A 16,866-nucleotide genomic window follows, 5' to 3' on the forward strand; every position below is an offset into this window, starting at 1 on the left:
GCAGTTGTTGTTCTCTTTCATTTTCATGTTAAAACTTCCTTCTCTTTGAGAGCCGGTTTGGTGTTGTGGTTAAGTGCCTGGAGAACCAAGGTTTGACTCCCCACTCCTCCACATGCACCTGCTGGTGTGACCTTGAGTCAGTCACAAGTTCTCTCAAGGCTGTTCTGCTCAAGAGCAGTTCTGGGAGAGCCCTCTCAGCCCCACCTCAGGGTGGGGTGTCTGTTATGTGGAGGGGAAGGGAAAGGAGATTTGTAAGCCGCTCTGAGACTCTTTTGCATAGCAAAGTGCGGGGCATAAATCTACTCTCTTCCTCTTCTAAGGATGATCAACCAGGAATATTAGAAATCCCTTAAAAAAAAAAAAAAAGAAAATAAAAAAAAAATAAAAAAAAAAAAAAAAAAAAATAGAAAAAAATGAGGGCAAACGTCTCTACTACCAGCCAGTCTAAATCCATATATTTAAAAAAAACAATTTAAAGGAGGAAAAGTGATTATTGAATAGACGTATCCTGCTATTACAGTAAGTTATTCCATGAACAGTAAGCTCAGGAGATTCTCTGAAGCCGTAATGGATGGAAAGGTGTCTTTAGTAGACTGGAGATAGATCAAGATGGGTAGCCATGTTAGTCAGTCTGTAGCAGTAGAAAAGACCAAGAGTGCAGGATAACTTCATGACAGGGGATGAGCTTTTGTAAAGCTCATACCCTTTGGTATCTGAAGAAGTGAGCAGTGATTCTCCAAAGCTCATACCCTGCCACACATTTTTTGTCAGTCTTTAAACTGCTACTGGACTCTTGGTCTTTAGTAGGTTGTGTCATCTTGACTTTCTATTCGTGCAAAGCTGCACTTCTGGTCTAAATTCATTTTCAAAAAGTTTTATTAGTTTCAGAAGAAGGAAAAGATAAGGGTAGGGGACTGGGGAGTAGAAAACACCATACATTCCGTTATTATTTTACCTATAAATTCTTTCAAAACTTATAATTCTACATTAACTTCTTATCATGTCTTGTCCTCTCCTATTTTATCTCAACTACATCGACTCCATTTCACTTTTTATAATTTTGCAATACATTTTTTGTTGCAATGGCACCTGGGGTTTTTGGCCACTGTGTGACACAGGGTGTTGGACTGGATGGGCCACTGGCCTGATCCAACAGGGCTTCTCTTATGTTCTTCTGTGACACAGAGTGTTGGACTGGATGGGCCATTGGCCTGATCCAACATGGCTTCTCTTATGTTCTTATGTTCTAATTTAGCAATTCCAATAGAAATAAATTTTATACTATAAAATACAGGGGAAAAAGAAAAACATAAGTTCACATCAGAGGATCTTAAAAATCTTGGTCTAAATTCCACATCGCTTCTCTCCATCCTTACTATTCCTTCCAGGGGAAAGGCTGTCTAGGGAGTTTTGGGGAACAAACATTCCCCAAGTAAGTCTTTTGCAGGTCACTGACTGGTGGGGAATCCAGGGTTTGCAGGAAGGGCTTTGAGCGGGCAAGGGTTTAAATTAAATCAAAAGAGTTTCCGGATCAACATTCGGAAGACCATCCTGACCGTTAGAGCGGTTCCTCAGTGGAACAGGCTTCCTCCTCGGGAGGTGGTGGGTTCTCCTTCCTTGGAGGTTTTTCAACAGAGGCTAGATGGCCATCTGACAGAAATGAAGATCCTGTGAATTTAGGGGGAGGTGTTTGTGAGTTTCCTGCATTGTGCAGAGGGTTGGACTAGATGACCCTAGAGGTCCCTTCCAACTCTATGATTCTATAAGGAAAGCACAGAGTGGTAAAGCTGCAGTACTGCAGTCCGAGCTCTATGCTCATGACCTGAGTTTGATCCCTGGCAGAAGCTGGGTTTTCAGGTAGCCGGCTCCAGGTTAACTCAGCCTTCCATCCTTCCGAGGTTGGTCAAATGAGTCCCCAGCTTGCTGGGGGGAAAGTGTAGCTGACTGGGGAAGGCAATGGCAAACCATCCCGTTAAAAAGTCTGCCATGAAAACGTGAAAGCAACGTCACCCCAGAGTTGGAAACGACTGGTGCTTGCACAGGGGACTACCATGACCTTTAAGAGCCCCGTGGCACAGAGTGATAAAGCTGCAGTACTGCAGTCTGAACTCTCTGCTCATGACCTGATTCCAGCATAAGCTAGATTCAGGTAGCTGGCCCAAGGTTAACTCAGCCTTCCATCCTTCGAAGGTTGGTAAAATGAGTCCCCACCTTGCTGGGGAGAAAGTGTAGATGACCGGGGAAGGCAATGGCAAACTTCCCCGTAAAAAGTCTGCCATGAAAACGTCATGATGCGACGTCACCCCAGAGTCGGAAACGACTGGTGCTTGCACGGGGGACCTTTCCTTTACCTTAAGAGCCCCGTGGCGCAGAGTGGTAAAGCTGCAGTACTGCAGTCGGAGCCCTCTGCTCACAACCTAGCACGGGGGAATACCTTTACCTTTATAAGGAATTCGCGTTCCTTTCTCTCCACTGCTTACTCCTGCGCTCTCTCCTTGTTGCCGTCTTCTCAGCCCTGCCGGTGCTTTTCAAAGAAGGCCTGAAGAACAGGGAGGCCGTCGAAGGCACCACTGCCACCCTGCGTTGCGAAATGACCAAAGCCGGGGCTGAAGTGAAGTGGAGAAAGGGGGCTCAGACCCTCAAGTCGAGCGACAAGTACCGAATGAAGCAGGAAGGAGCTGAAGCTGAGCTTCTGATCCGTGATCTCCAGGCAGAGGACACGGGAGATTATACCTGCGTTTGTGGAGACCAGAAGACAACAGCTGTCTTGACCGTCCACGGTAACCCAGTGCTCCCCTTCGCAATAGTGATGTTTCGGGATATGTCTTCAGTGTGCGAATTCCCGTCTTTCTGTTACTTTGGTTTATTGTTTTCCCAACTTGGTTCCTTTAGCTCTGTCTGTTTCCTTTCTGGTTGGTTGTTGATGGTCGTGTTTTGATGTGTTTGTGTCTGGTGTCAGGGAGCATCTCCCAAATTGGTCCTCGGTGTTTTGAACTGCATGCATCCCAGCTGTAAACATCTGGATGCATGTTACTGATCTGCAACAACGCATCAACAGCAATGCCATGCTGGGGAAACGCAGCGGCTGCGACTGGATGGCATTTCCTAGCAGCAAAGCCACTTACTACAATATAGTTGTTGTGTTTTTAATTTCAGCCATGCAGTCTTGAAAGCTGCTCTTCTAGGTGAGCCTCTTGGCAGCATCCGGCTTCCCTTCTTTTCATATGCTTGACTGTTGATGAACATATGAAGCTGCCTTATACCGAATCAGACCCTCGGTCCATCAAAGTCAGTATTATCTACTCAGACTGGCAGCGGCTCTCCAGGGTCTCAAGCAGAGGTTTTTCACACCTACTTCCCTGGACCCTTTTTAGTTGGAGATGCCGGGGGTTGAACCTGGGATCTTCTGCTTACCAAACAGATGCTCTACCACTGAGCTACCATCCTTCTCTTAAAGTTGCCTTCCTTCCTGCCTTCCTTCCTTCCTTCCTTCCTTCCTTCCTTCCTTCCTTCCTTCCTTCCTTCCTTCCTTCCTTCCTTCCTTCCTTCCTTCCTTCCTTCCTTCCTTCCTCCCTCCCTCCCTCCCTCCCTCCCTCCCTCCCTCCCCCCCTCCCCCCCTCCCTCCCTCCCTTCCTTCCTTCCTTCCTTCCTTCCTTCCTTCCTTCCTTCCTTCCTTCCTTCCTTCCTTCCTATGAACATAGGAAGCTGCCTTATACTGAATCAGGCCCTCAGTCCATCAAAGTCAGTATTGTCTACTCAGACTGGCAGCAGCTCTCCAGGGTCTTGCTGAGGTTTTTCACACCTACTTGCCTGGACCCTTTTTAGTTGGAGATGCTGGGGATTGAACCTGGGACCTTCTGCTTGCCAAGCAGATGCTCTACCACTGAGCTACCATCCCTCCCTTAAAGTTACCTTCATTCCTTGTGAACATATGGACATATGAAGCTGCCTTATACGGAATCAGACTCTCAGTCCAAAAAAGTCAGTCTTGTCTACTCAGACTTGTAGCAGCTCTCCAGGGTCTCAAGCTGAGGTTTTTCACGCCTACTTGCCTGGACCTTTTTTAGTTGGAGATGCCGGGGATTGAACCTGGGACCTTCTTTGACTGGCAATGGCTTTCCAAGGTCTCAGGTCGTGCCCTTTCACATCACTTGCTATCAGATCTTTTAAGCCGCAGATGCCAGGGATTGGCCTTGGGTCATTGCACGTGCAAAACAGATACTCCACAACTGAGTCCAAGCCCCTTCTTCAAACAGGATTCTTGTAACAATATCATCAAGCCAGATCTTGAACTGAGCTGCCAAGAACTGATCTTTCAATCTAGTCTCCATGTTTGGGGCTTTTTAACCTGACTGATAAAAGGAAGTTCTTCTTCACCCAAAGTGTGATTAGCATGTGAAATTCACTGCCGCAGGAGGTGGTGGCAGCTACAACATAGCCAGCTGTAAGAGGGGATTGGATAAAAATATGGAGCAGAGGTCCATCAGTGGCTATTAGCCACAGTATGGATATATATGTGTGTGTGTGTGTGTGTGTGTGTGTATACACACACACACCTATATTGGCCACTGTGTGACACAGTGTTGGACTAGATGGGCCATTGGCCTGATCCAACATGGCTTTTCTTATGTTCTTCTGTGACAGAGTGGTGGACTGGATGGGCCATTGGCCTGATCCAACATGGCTTCTCTTATGTTTTTCTGTGACACAGAGTGGTGGACTGGATGGGCCATTGGCCTGATCCAACATGGCTTCTCTTCTGTTCTTATGTGACACAGAGTGTTGGACTGGATGGGCCATTGGCCTGATCCAACATGGCTTCTCTTCTGTTCTTATGTGACACAGAGTGTTGGACTGGATGGGCCATTGGCCTGATCCAACTTGGCTTCTCTTCTGTTCTTATGTGACACAGTGTGTTGGACTGGATGGGCCATTGGACTGATCCGACATGGTTTCTCTTATGTTCTTATGTGACACAGAGTGGTGGACTGGATGGGCCATTGGCCTGATCCAACATGGCTTCTCTTATATTCTTATGTGACACAGAGTGTTGGACTGGATGGGCCATTGGCCTGATCCAACATGGCCTCTCTTATGTTCTTATGTGACACAGAATGCTGGACTGAATGGGCCATTGGCCTGATCCAACATGGCTTCTCTCATGTTCATTTCCAGAGGAGAGACTGTCAAACCCCTTCTGCTCATCTCTTGCCTTGAAAACTTCATGAGCTGGAACTTCGTGAGGTTGCCATGAGTCAGTTGTGACTCAAAGGCACACATTGTTTACGGACAGAAGATCATAGGAACCTAAGCTTCACAAATGTAGTCTGTGTTGGGAAAACTTTCATTCCAGTGATTCAGTTGCCAACTCGCCCTTTAATAATATAGAAGACAAATTCTTGGCGAATTGTTCAAGGAACGTCTTGTTTGGCATGCAGAAAAGTTCATTTTCAGGAAAAGCAATTATTTCAAATGACAGCTATTGTAGAGATTTTATTTATATGAGTCTCGCAGGTTAATTTTATGATCTGGCTGTTTTCACCTGCCCTTTTATGTGACTATTTCAAGGGTCTTTTGTTTCCCTGAACACTTGTTGGGGTAGCAAGCTCCACTTCCTCTTTCCAATGGGAACAGCCATTCCTTTACAGAGCATGTGTCAAGCATCGATATTTCGCAATGATCTATGCTTTTGTTCTTTAATCAAAGACTTGTTTTATTGAAAACTCCATGACTTGCTCTATTTTTTTTTAATTTTTAAAACCATGCCTGTTTCATTTATTCCTTTTAGCCTGTACCTCTTAATGCACTACCAATCTGTTTGTCCACGTAGTGTTTAGGTTTCTATTTTGTTTCTTTGTGTATTGCGTGCTTGAAAACCCTGGCCTTTTTAAATCTCGTTACGCCATTGTTCTCTTTTTGTGTTTGCGGTTTCAAGTTTATTTTCGGTCTAAAGTATCAAGGCTGTATAGAAATTTAAAATGCAAACATTTTAAATTTTGGAACGTTTGAAATTTTGTTTTCCCCTCCCCCCCCTTTGGGGCGTTACAGAGCTTTTTCAAAAATGTACAAAGTGCTTAATGTGTAGTTCTGTTTTTTGGGGAAAAGGTGTCGAAGGGTGCATTCCACCAAGCGCCGCGTGCTCCAAAGCCTCCGTTGATTTGAATGGGACGTCCGCAGCAGCGACTCTTGGTGGGGTGGTCTCAGGGTCTGGATTGGAAGGGCCGTGACGCTTTGTCTCTGTCGTTATTACATCCTTCAGCTTTGCCCGCACGTTTCCAGGAGGAGCTCAAAAGCAAAGAAGCAACGGAAGGTGAATTGGCCAACCTACGTTGCGAACTCACTAAAGCTGCCCCGGTGGAGTGGATGAAAGATGGAAAGCTGCTCAGACCCAGTGACAAATACACAATGAAACAAAAAGGTGCTGTCACCGAACTGATGGTGCACGATGTCACTGAGCAGGATGCCGGAGAATATACTTGTGCATGTGGAGATCAGAAAACTTCTGCGCCTCTAACTGTGCATGGTAAATATTACATACATACATGTGCAGAAGATGTTTGCATTGTGCCCTATTTACTACATAAAGTAACAAAAGGAGGGAGCACAGTCAAGATATCTCAGATACAACAAACCCAAACGTTGTGTTCAATGATGCTACAAATATATATATAATGTACAAAGAAATATATTCAACAAATACCAACACAATCCTTTTTGTACACATTCTGTATGCAATAAAGTCCTTCCAGCCAATCAGTCTCTTGACTCAAGCAATCTTTTAACGTTGTTCACTGTTGGAAAGGAGCCTCAAAATATAATTCCAGGCTACTTGAGGCTACTTGCCTAGAATTATATTTTTGAGGTTACTTTCCAAGAATATATATCCAACTGAAGACAACAGCGAATGACATTAAGAGACTGCTTGAGTTAAGAGACTGATTGGTTGGAAGGACTTTATTGCATACAGAATGTGTACAAAAAGCATTGTGTTGGTATTTGTTGAATATATTTCTTTGTACATTATATATATATATTTTGTAGTGTCATTGAACACAGTGTTTGGTTTGTTGTGTTTGAGATATTTACTACTTAAAGCATAAAGATATAACCATACAGTCCACCATTCCAGTGTGGATTCCTGCTCGTAATGATGCCATACTTCTTTCAGTTTGGTGTAGTAGTTAAGTGTGTGGACTCTTATCTGAGAGAACCGGGTTTGATTCCCCACTCCTCCACTTGCACCTGCTGGAATGGCCTTGGGTCAGCCAGAGCTCTGGCAGAGGTTGTCCTTGAAAGGGCAGCTGCTGTGAGAGCCCTCTCCAGCCCCACCCACCTCACAGGGTGTCTGTTGTGTGGGAGGAAGGTAAAAGAGATTGTGAGCCACTCTGAGACTCTTTGGAGTGGAGGGTGGGATATAAATCCAATATCTTCTTCTTCTTCTTTCTTGGGTCCCACTAATGATTCCCCATTCCTCCACTTGCAGCTGCTGGAATGGCCTTGGGTCAGCCATAGCTCTAATAGAGAGCCAGTTGGGTGTAGTGGTTAAGTGTGCGGACTCTTATCTGGGAGAACCGGGTTTGATTCCCCACTCCTCTCCTTGCACCTGCTGGAATGGCCTTGGGTCAGCCATAGCTCTGGCAGAGGTTGTCCTTGAAAGGGCAGCTGCTGTGAGAGCCCTCTCCAGCCCCACCCACCTCACAGGGTGTCTGTTGTGTGGGAGGAAGGTAAAGGATATTGTGAGCCGCTCTGAGACTCTTCTGAGTGGAGGGTGGGATATAAATCCAATTTCTTCTTCTTTCTTGGGTCCCACTAATTTCCGCATTCCTCCACTTGAAGCTGCTGGAATGGCCTTGGGTCAGCCATAGCTCTCGCAGGAGTTGTCCTTGAAAGGGCAGCTGATGTGAGAGCCCTCTCGGCCTCACCCACATCACAGGGTGTCTGTCGTGGCGGGGAGAAGATATAGGAGATTGTAAGCCGCTCCGAGGCTCTGATTCAGGCAGAAGGGCCGGGGTATCAATCTGCAATTCTTCTTCTTCTTCTGTTCACTGAGCTGAGCTATGGAGCCGGGTGGTATGCCATCTTTTGAACTCAAAGACTTCCATTGGCTGTAGTTTGCTGCAATGGAGTGGGGCGGGTGACTTTGTGTGAGGCCTGCTGTGTTGGGGGTTGAGGTGGGGGTGGAGAGGAAGCGTCGAAGCTGCTGGTACCCAGTTCCGCCACCTCCGTCCCTAATCCAGCTACACAGCAAGCAGGTGAGGATAGTTCTCCTGGCAGACTTCTTGCCGTTCCTGATGTGATGCCGTCAAATACATAGTCCTGGTAGGTCCAGCGGGAGCATACAATCTAACTTTCTTGCATCGTTGCCAAGTGACTGATAGTTCTTCCACAGAGGCAAATTAAGAAATGTACACCAGGCTCCACCAGGGCTGCCAAGCCTCAAGGCTGAAATCCCAAAAACAAACTTATTGTGTCAAAATACAAATTGACAACAGAGTTGGCTTATGAAGAAGCTATAAAGGCAGCGGAACGCAATTCCAACCGGTGGTTGCGAGAAGGAAAGAATTTCTCCTTTGAAGCCGACGCTATGGAAGGGCTCCGTTTGAAACTTGACACCTGAGTCGTAGCACTCCTTACAGACTTTATGAAGACTGGTTTTCGGGGTCATCCTTTGATATTGTTTCTATGGGACGTTGTTCTTTGTTCTGTAATGTCTGAATGTTGGTATTAAGTCCGGATGTTTTCCATAATATAATGCATTAATTTTTTGAAAGCTGTCAATTTGTATTTTGACACAATAGGTTTGTTTTTTTTGGATTTTTTGCTTATATTGTGTTGCCATTGGTCAATAAGCCCCAAGGCTGGGCGGGGGCTCTCCTGCCCTGGCGGTTCCCAACCCGCCAGCCCACATTGAGCCGGTTGGGGGAACCTCCTCTGATGTCACTGGCACGATGATATCACCCGCTAGTGACGTCATCGAGCGGCGATGTTGCGCATGGCCGCTCTAGGTGTTTCCGGGAAAACTCTATGGTTTCCCCGAACGCTCCAGCAGTTTGGGAGGGCAGAACTCTATGGTACCTATTTTTTTCCCCCTACAAAAAAGCCTTGTGTGAAACAATAACGACACCAGGAGCTGTGGCTTAGGTTTCCCAACCCTCCCACCCTGGCGGGGGACCCCAGGATTTACAGCCTCTTCCCCCGCTCTCCAAAAAAACGGAAGCGGGGGGAGGGGGGAAACGGCGCCAAGGAGCGTGGCGAGCCGCCCCATCTTGGAGGAGCAGCTAAGGTGAACCGGAGAAGAGGCGGCAGCAGCGCAGAGGCATCGCCCACTCCGCCTCTCAGGTAAAATCAGAGAAGGGGAGGGCGGAGGCAGGCCAGGAGCGTGGCGAGCCATGAATCTGGGTCCTTCTAGGACCCGGACTCGTGGCTCGTCACGCTCCTGTCCTGCCTCCACCCTCCTCTGATTTCATCTCAGAGGTGGAGCGGGCGACGCCGCTGTGCTGCCGCCTCTTCTCCGCTTCACCGTAGCTGCTCCGAGATGGGCTCAGCGTGAGCCCATCTTGGAGGAGAAGTTACGGTGAAGCGGAGAAGAGGTGGCAGCAGCGCAGCGGCGTCACCCGCTCTGCTCTGCCTCTGAGGTGAAATCAGAGAAGGGGAGGGTGGAGGGAAGGAAGACACTTAAAAAGGTGTGCCGTCCCTTGAAATGCGATGGCCAAAACTCCCGTTGGGGTTCAGTGATGCTTGTCACACCCTTGCTCCTAGCTCCACCCCAGTGTCTCCTGGCTCCACCCCCAAAGTCTCCTGGCTCCACCCCAAAGTCCCCAGAGATTTCTTGAATTGGACTTGGCAAACCTACTGCGGCTTAATGTGCGGATGAGTTCCCGCTGGGCTTTTTCTACAACGAAAAAGCCCTGCTTTTCACTGTGACAAACTTTTGACTCCCACTCTGCTTTTTGCCACCTTCAGCCCTCCCTCCGCGTTTCAAAAAAGAGCTGAAGAACGTGGAGGCTGTGGAAGATGCCGCAGCAACCCTGCGATGTGAGCTGACCAAGACAGCCGCTCAGGTGGAGTGGAGGAAAGGCAGTAAGGTTCTCAGGCCAAGCGACAAATACAAAATGAAGCTGGAAGGTACCGTCGCCGAGCTAGTCGTTCAAAGCTTGGGAATCGCTGATGCCGGAGATTACAGCTGCACTCTTGGCGAATGGAAGACCACGGCCTCCTTGACAGTGAAGGGTACATTTAAAGGACCTCTTTTCTGTTTTTCATTGGCAGCTATCAGGCAAGCAGGTTTGGAAGAGGCTTTGAAGGGCCTTGTAGACGGAGCACAGTCTCTGCTCTTTCGGGTCTCGACGGGAAGAACCCAAACATTTAGAAATCAGAGGAACAAAAGTTTTGTTTCTCCCAAGATCCCAGGAGGTGCTGGTGAAAGCGCAGTCAAGTTATAGCCAACTTATGGGTGCCGAACGCATTTGGTATGGGGTCTGGATCTGACATAAATGAGACCTTTGCAGGCCAGACCGTGCGGCATAAAATGGAATGCCAGGTAGAGGAGATGTCGACTTTATAAAGGACACAAACACAAAGATTTTTTTAAAAAACCAAAAATAAAACATACTTAAGGCCCCGTGGTGCAGAGTGGTAAAGCTGCAGTGCTGCGGTCTGAACTCTCTGCTCACGACCTGAGTTCGATCCCGGCGGAAGCTGGTTTCAGGTAGCCGGCTCAAGGTTGACTCAGCCTTCCATCCTTCCAAGGTCGGTCAAATGAGTACCCGGCTTGCTGGGGGGAAAGTGTAAAAGACTGGGGGAAGGCAATGGCAAAACCACCTCGTAAAAAGTCTGCCGTGAAAACGTTGTGAAAGCAACGTCACCCCAGAGTCGGAAACGACTGGAGCTTGCGCAGGGGACCTTTTCTTTACAGCGGCCTCGTGGCGCAGAGTGGTAAAGCAGCAGTACTGCAGTACTGTGATCTGAACTCTCTGCTCACGACCTGAGTTCGATCCCGGCGAAAGCTGGTTCAGGTAGCCGGCCCAAGGTTGGCTCAGACTTCCATCCTTTTGAGGTCGGTTAAATGAGTACCCAGCTTGCTGGGAGGGAAGTGGAGATGACTGGGGAAGGCAATGGCAAACCACCCCGTAAAAAGCCTGTCGTTAAAATGTTGTGAAAGCAATGTCACCCCAGAGTCAGAAACGACTGGTGCTTTCACAGGGAACCTTTCCTTTACCTTAAGAGCCCCGTGGCGCAGAGTGGTAGAGCTGCAGTACTGCAGTCGGAGCCCTCTGCTCACGACCTGAGTTCGATCCCGGCAGAAGCTGGGTTCAGGTAGCCGGCCTGAGGTTGGCTCAGCCTTCCATCCTTCCGAGGTCGGTCAAATGAGTACCCAGCTTGCTGGGGGGAAACTGTAAAAGACTGGGGAAGGCAATGGCATACCACACCGTAAAAAGCCTGCTGTTAAAATGTTGTGAAAGCAACGTAATAATAATAATAATAATTTTTTATTTATACCCCGCCCTCCCTGCTGAAGCAGGCTCAGGGCGTCTTACAGTACATGGTGGGTCACACCATAATGTAACAATAAATATAACATAACCATTAAAATACATTTCTTAAACCAGCGATTAGATGAAAATTTAAAATTTAAATTACAGTATACATTAATGGTGCTACATTCTTAATATACATGTAAACATAGCTTATTGATGCGATGGTTCCATCTTAATATGCCAGCTGGAAAAGGACGGTTTTGCAAGCCCTACGGAACTGACTCTCACCCCGAGAGTCAGAAACGACTGGTGCTTGCACAGGGGACTACCTTAACCTTTAAAGTATTAGTACTCTTGTAATATTGTGGTCAATATCAAAGCAAGCTCTTCCTCCCCCCCCCTTTCCTCCCCAAAGAGGAGAGCCTCAGCCAATGGAGAAAACAGAGGCTTTGCTCTGTAGCTCCTGTGTGATTGAGAAATCCTGGTAAAGCAAGCTGTGACACAGAAGGAAGCGACAGAGAGGGAGAAGGAAGAAGACTTGCTCACAGGCCTGAGAGGAGCCCTCCCGGGGCCTGATCCAGCTCACAGGACGCTCATTTGGCACCCCCGCTGTAGGGTTTTCAAGGCAAACAAAGGTGGTTAAACCTTGCCTGCCTTTGTGTAGAGACAGTCTTCCATCCAATGAGGACTGACCCTGCTTAGCTTTCAAGTTCTGAGCAGATTGAGCTAGCCTGGACCACCCAAATCAGGGTTCTGGTAGCATAAATAGTACATGTGATAGCTTTGGCAACATATCGCTCTACAAAACGGATGTTCTGCCATGTTGTCATCACCACAATGCTCTTGTTCCATTGGCAATCTTCTGGGTATGTCTCCTCTATAGTTTGGTGTGGTGGTCTCCTCTATAGAGCCAGTTTGGTGTAGTGGCTAAGTGTGAGGACTGTTATTTGGGAGAACCAGGTTTGATTCCCCACTCCTCCACTTGCAGCTGCTGGAATGGCCTTGGGTTAGCCACAGTGGTTAAGTGTGTGGACTCTGATCTGGGAGAACCGGGTTTGAGTCCCCACTCCTCCGCTTGCACCTGCTGGAATGGCCTTGGGTTAGCCATAGTAGTTAAGTGTGTGGACTCTGATCTGGGAGAACCGGGTTTGATTCCCCACTCCTCCGCTTGCACCTGCTGGAATGGCCTTGGGTTAGCCACAGTGGTTAAGTGTGTGGACTCTGATCTGGGAGAACCAGGTTTGATTCCCCACTCCTCCACTTGCAGCTGCTGGAATGGCCTTGGGTTAGCCATTGCCCCCCCAGTCGGAATGAAGAGGCAGACACAGGAATTGGGTTTAAAACCGGGCCGCTTTATTAAACACATAAAACTGTAACTGGCAGGGGGTGAAACCTGAACCAGACAAGCCCTGGGGTCAACACCTGGACCCCGCCTTGTCCAAAGGGCGAGCCACCCTGCCCCCAGCACAAGCCCGCCGTATTCGGGTTGTAGCTGAGCGGCCAGGCCTCCAGCCATCACCCTCTGGGCTGGCATCGATCCCCATGGAAGGATCCAACCAGGTGAGGCTCCGAGTGATCTGCATCACCGCACTGAGCCGTGTAGCCCATCTACGGTTCCTGCAGACCACCGCACCAACGGTGCTAGGCCATAGGTGCTCCCCTGGAAAACCCTGTGGCCAAACCTCCTCCAGCCTGCGACCTTAACCCTTACCATTACCAAACTAAACTAACCGGCAGTACAAGGTAGGCAAAAAACACCCCCACAATGGCCAATTGTGTGGAGATGAAAAAATTCCTACCTGGCCCCTAATAAGGCGACCAGCATACGCCTGTACTACCGAAAGGGACGGGTGGGCGGGCAGAGAGCCAAAAGAAACTGCGTGCGGGGAGAGCGGGGGCCGGGGCTTAAATAGCCCCGGCTCCGCGCCCGCAGCAAACCCCGTATGTGGGGTGATATTGCCCCTCCCTCCTTCCGGGGCGGCAAAGGCGGCCCCCAGCCTGAGCGCCGGCAAGCCGGCTTGGCTGGGAGGGGCCGGACATTGCCCCCCCAGTCGGAATGAAGAGGCAGACACAGGAATTGGGTTTAAAACCGGGCCGCTTTATTAAACACATAAAACTGTAACTGGCAGGGGGTGAAACCTGAACCAGACAAGCCCTGGGGTCAACACCTGGACCCCGCCTTGTCCAAAGGGCGAGCCACCCTGCCCCCAGCACAAGCCCGCCGTATTCGGGTTGTAGCTGAGCGGCCAGGCCTCCAGCCATCACCCTCTGGGCTGGCATCGATCCCCATGGAAGGATCCAACCAGGTGAGGCTCCGAGTGATCTGCATCACCGCACTGAGCCGTGTAGCCCATCTACGGTTCCTGCAGACCACCGCACCAACGGTGCTAGGCCATAGGTGCTCCCCTGGAAAACCCTGTGGCCAAACCTCCTCCAGCCACCGCCAATGCCAAGCCTCTGCTTAGGCATTAGCGCCCCACTGGGTGGCCCAGAGCCAACCGAAACCCCCTGCCCTAACCACTAAAAGGCCCGGTCGCCCAACTCAAAACACCATCTGGCCGATACCGGTCAGCCTACTAGAACCGCAGGGGCGTAATCCCAGGCCCGAAGTAGCCCCACGCTGAGGCCAGGCTGGGCGCCCCCCCCAGACCGTCTGGAAATGGAAAACTGAAAACCGTGCTGTGCCCGCAGATGAGAACCGACGTCACTCACCACGAGCCTAGCATCTGAAAAACAAACAGCAGTCAGCATAAACAACAATACAACCAAAGAGCCCCCCTACCCACCAGCAGGTAACCAGAGGGCAATGTAAGTTCGGCCGGCCGCAGAGCGCTGCCTGCTCATGTGCCAGATGGCGGAGTGCCATCGGGCGGATGTGGGTAGGCCCCTTTTCCAGGTGGCTGCTGCCCGCCCCCGCTGCCCCCGGGGGTCCTACCTCCCGGTCTGGATGTAGATCTGCTACAGGCCGAAAGTGCGTGGGCCCCGCTGCAGAGCGGGCACTCATGCCGGAACTTACAAGGTTTCCTGGGGCACGCACCCTTGGATGCAAATTCCCAACATAACGGCCGGGAGTGGACTGACTGGCACGGAGTATCACTGGCCCCTGTAGGGCACTGCTGCTGCTGCAACCTCTGCACCAGATGGCCGCTGTCAGCCCTATCTCCAGCATTTGGTTTTGCCGGGGCCATCAATTGCAACCAGAGTTGCTGATTTATTTGGTCCCAGGGCATCCCAGGATTCACAGCGGCCCTCATGCGGAAGGCCTCGTCGTACTGCAGCCATGCTGCACCGACGAAGTCTGTATAGGCCCTATAAACAATATCTATGTATTGAAAAAGGGCCGCCGCACGTGCCGGCTGCGCTCTCGCAATGACTCCGGCATAAATGAGGAAACCGGGCAACCAGTTTGCCCAGGACTGATCTACCTTCCTGCGTTTTAGCTTTTCCTTCTCCTTGTCATCGAGCTCGTCCTTATTTTTCTTTTCGAGCTCTCTAAAAAGGAGGCTAAACACGTCCACATACTCCCCCCGGAGAATTTTCTCCCGCGTAGCGGCTGTCAGGTGATCGCCCAGAGGCAAGGAAGTATCACCGTAGGGGAGGATATGGAAAGGGATGTTCCCGTAAGGGTTGGGGGGGTAAAACCACCCACTGCCCTGGACCGCTGGCCATATCCCCTGAAATTGTCCAAGCTGCTGACCACCCCAAGGCAAAACCCCAGGAGAGGGCAGGGAGGCAGGGGTAGCAGGCGGCGCCACAGCGCCCACCTGCTGACCAACAGGGGAAAAAACTGAACTAGGCAGCGGGCTCGGTGTATGAAAACCACGAGCCCACGGCTGAACAAAGCTCGACTGCTCCCCCGCTCCAGACTGTCCGGCAACCCACACTGCTCCGCCCACCGGCGACGGGGGAGGAGGAAGTTGAATGGGGGCCCAAGGCCACCCCTGAACTGGCGGAAGGGGAGGCTTACCACCATCGCCCGGAAAAACACCAGCACCTCCAGGAGTCCTTGGCCCACCGCTGCCAGATGCGCCGCCACCCGATGGCACACCCGAAGGGCCTTCCTCCGGATCCTCCTCCTGACCAGGTTCCGCCGGTGCTTCAGGCTCGGACGGCCCACCCTGTAATGCAGATAACCGAGCAAGCAACTCCGATTCGAAGGTAAGCCGCGCCGACCGGCCGGTGGCACGGCGACGCCCCCCCCCCAAATGGGGGCGCCCCTGGCAACTCTGTCCTGTTCAATGGCATCCAGCTGGCTCATAATAGCCAGCCTAACCTGTTCACTTTGCCCCGTTTCGTGAACTGGAGTTCCCTGTTGGCCCCGCCCCCTAGGTGGGCGGGCGGGCTGCTTGCCCTTTGACTTGCCCTGCCCTTTTTTTGGTGCCATCCTGCTATCCACGAGCTGCAAGATGACAGGGGACGGTCCAAAGCTCCCTCTACTGCCCCTTCCACCAACGACTAGTATGAAGGTGGGACCGTGCAGCTGATGGCGTTGCCCAAATAAAAGGCAGGAACCACTACTCACAACCCCCGCAACAGCCGCCCGTGTCCACAGGCTCCCTGTCCCCAAGGGAAGAGAAGGGGTGGGGCGGGGGGGGGGCAAAAGACCAGCCCCCAGCCCAAACAGCCACCAACAACCCTGAAGGGGCGGGCCCCGGGCTATCCCAGCCAGGGGAGAAAAAAGGGGTGTGGGGACCACAGGCTCCCTCCCCGCCAGGCGACCTCGAAGCCCAATCCCTTGCAAAGAGGACGGCCACTACACAACGGGGCCCGGGATGGAAGGAAGCGCTGCGATCGCCAAGCCCCCCCCCCACCCAAAAAGGCTACCACCCTGAAACAGCCGGCCGCTCGCGCTCGCCTTAATAAGGGGCCGCTGCGCGTCGCCGTCTAATAAAAGAGAGGGCTACTGCCCTGTAAGAACCGGCCGCCCGCGCTCCCCCGAACAAGGGGGCCGCAGCGCGTTGTCCCGGCCGAGAGAAGGTGACCGGCAATGGCCCTAACCGCCCAATACCGCTCCCAAGTCAGCCGCCCAGAGGCTGCCCAGCAAGGAAACTGCCGCGCTGGCCCTGCCGCCCCAAGCCGCCCCACCAATACCGCCCGGCACAATCCGGAACCTAAGCCTCGCCAGCGCCTCTCAGCCGCCGCCCGCGCCGCTGCCCAGCGCCACCCGACGCCCCGTGGGCAGTTCCCGCCGCCGAGGTCCCTCGCCGCTCGAGCCTAGCTGCGCTGCGCCGCACCGTTCCCCAACCGCACGTGGCTCTAATAGCGAGCAAAGGGAACCGCCGCTGATCAGCTGTTCAGCGCCGCAGTCCCTCGCCGCCCAGGCCTCTTCCGGACGCCTGCACCCACGTGGCTCTCCTACAGAGAGCCAAAAGAAACTGCGTGCGGGGAG

At 51.2% G+C, this 16,866-nt stretch overlaps 1 protein-coding gene across 1 annotated transcript in view; it reads left to right on the forward strand.

Annotated features, from left to right (window-relative positions):
• OBSCN (obscurin, cytoskeletal calmodulin and titin-interacting RhoGEF) overlaps window positions 1–16,866 on the forward strand; it is a 294,242-nt gene that overhangs the window by 128,827 nt on the left and 148,549 nt on the right. The window contains 2 exon segments of the mRNA XM_060248274.1: window positions 2,514–2,780; window positions 6,260–6,523. Of these exon segments, the coding sequence (XP_060104257.1) occupies window positions 2,514–2,780; window positions 6,260–6,523 (531 nt within the window).

The sequence above is a fragment of the Heteronotia binoei genome, chromosome 10 (genome assembly GCF_032191835.1).
Source record: "Heteronotia binoei isolate CCM8104 ecotype False Entrance Well chromosome 10, APGP_CSIRO_Hbin_v1, whole genome shotgun sequence".
Classification (NCBI taxonomy): Eukaryota; Metazoa; Chordata; class Lepidosauria; order Squamata; family Gekkonidae; genus Heteronotia; species Heteronotia binoei.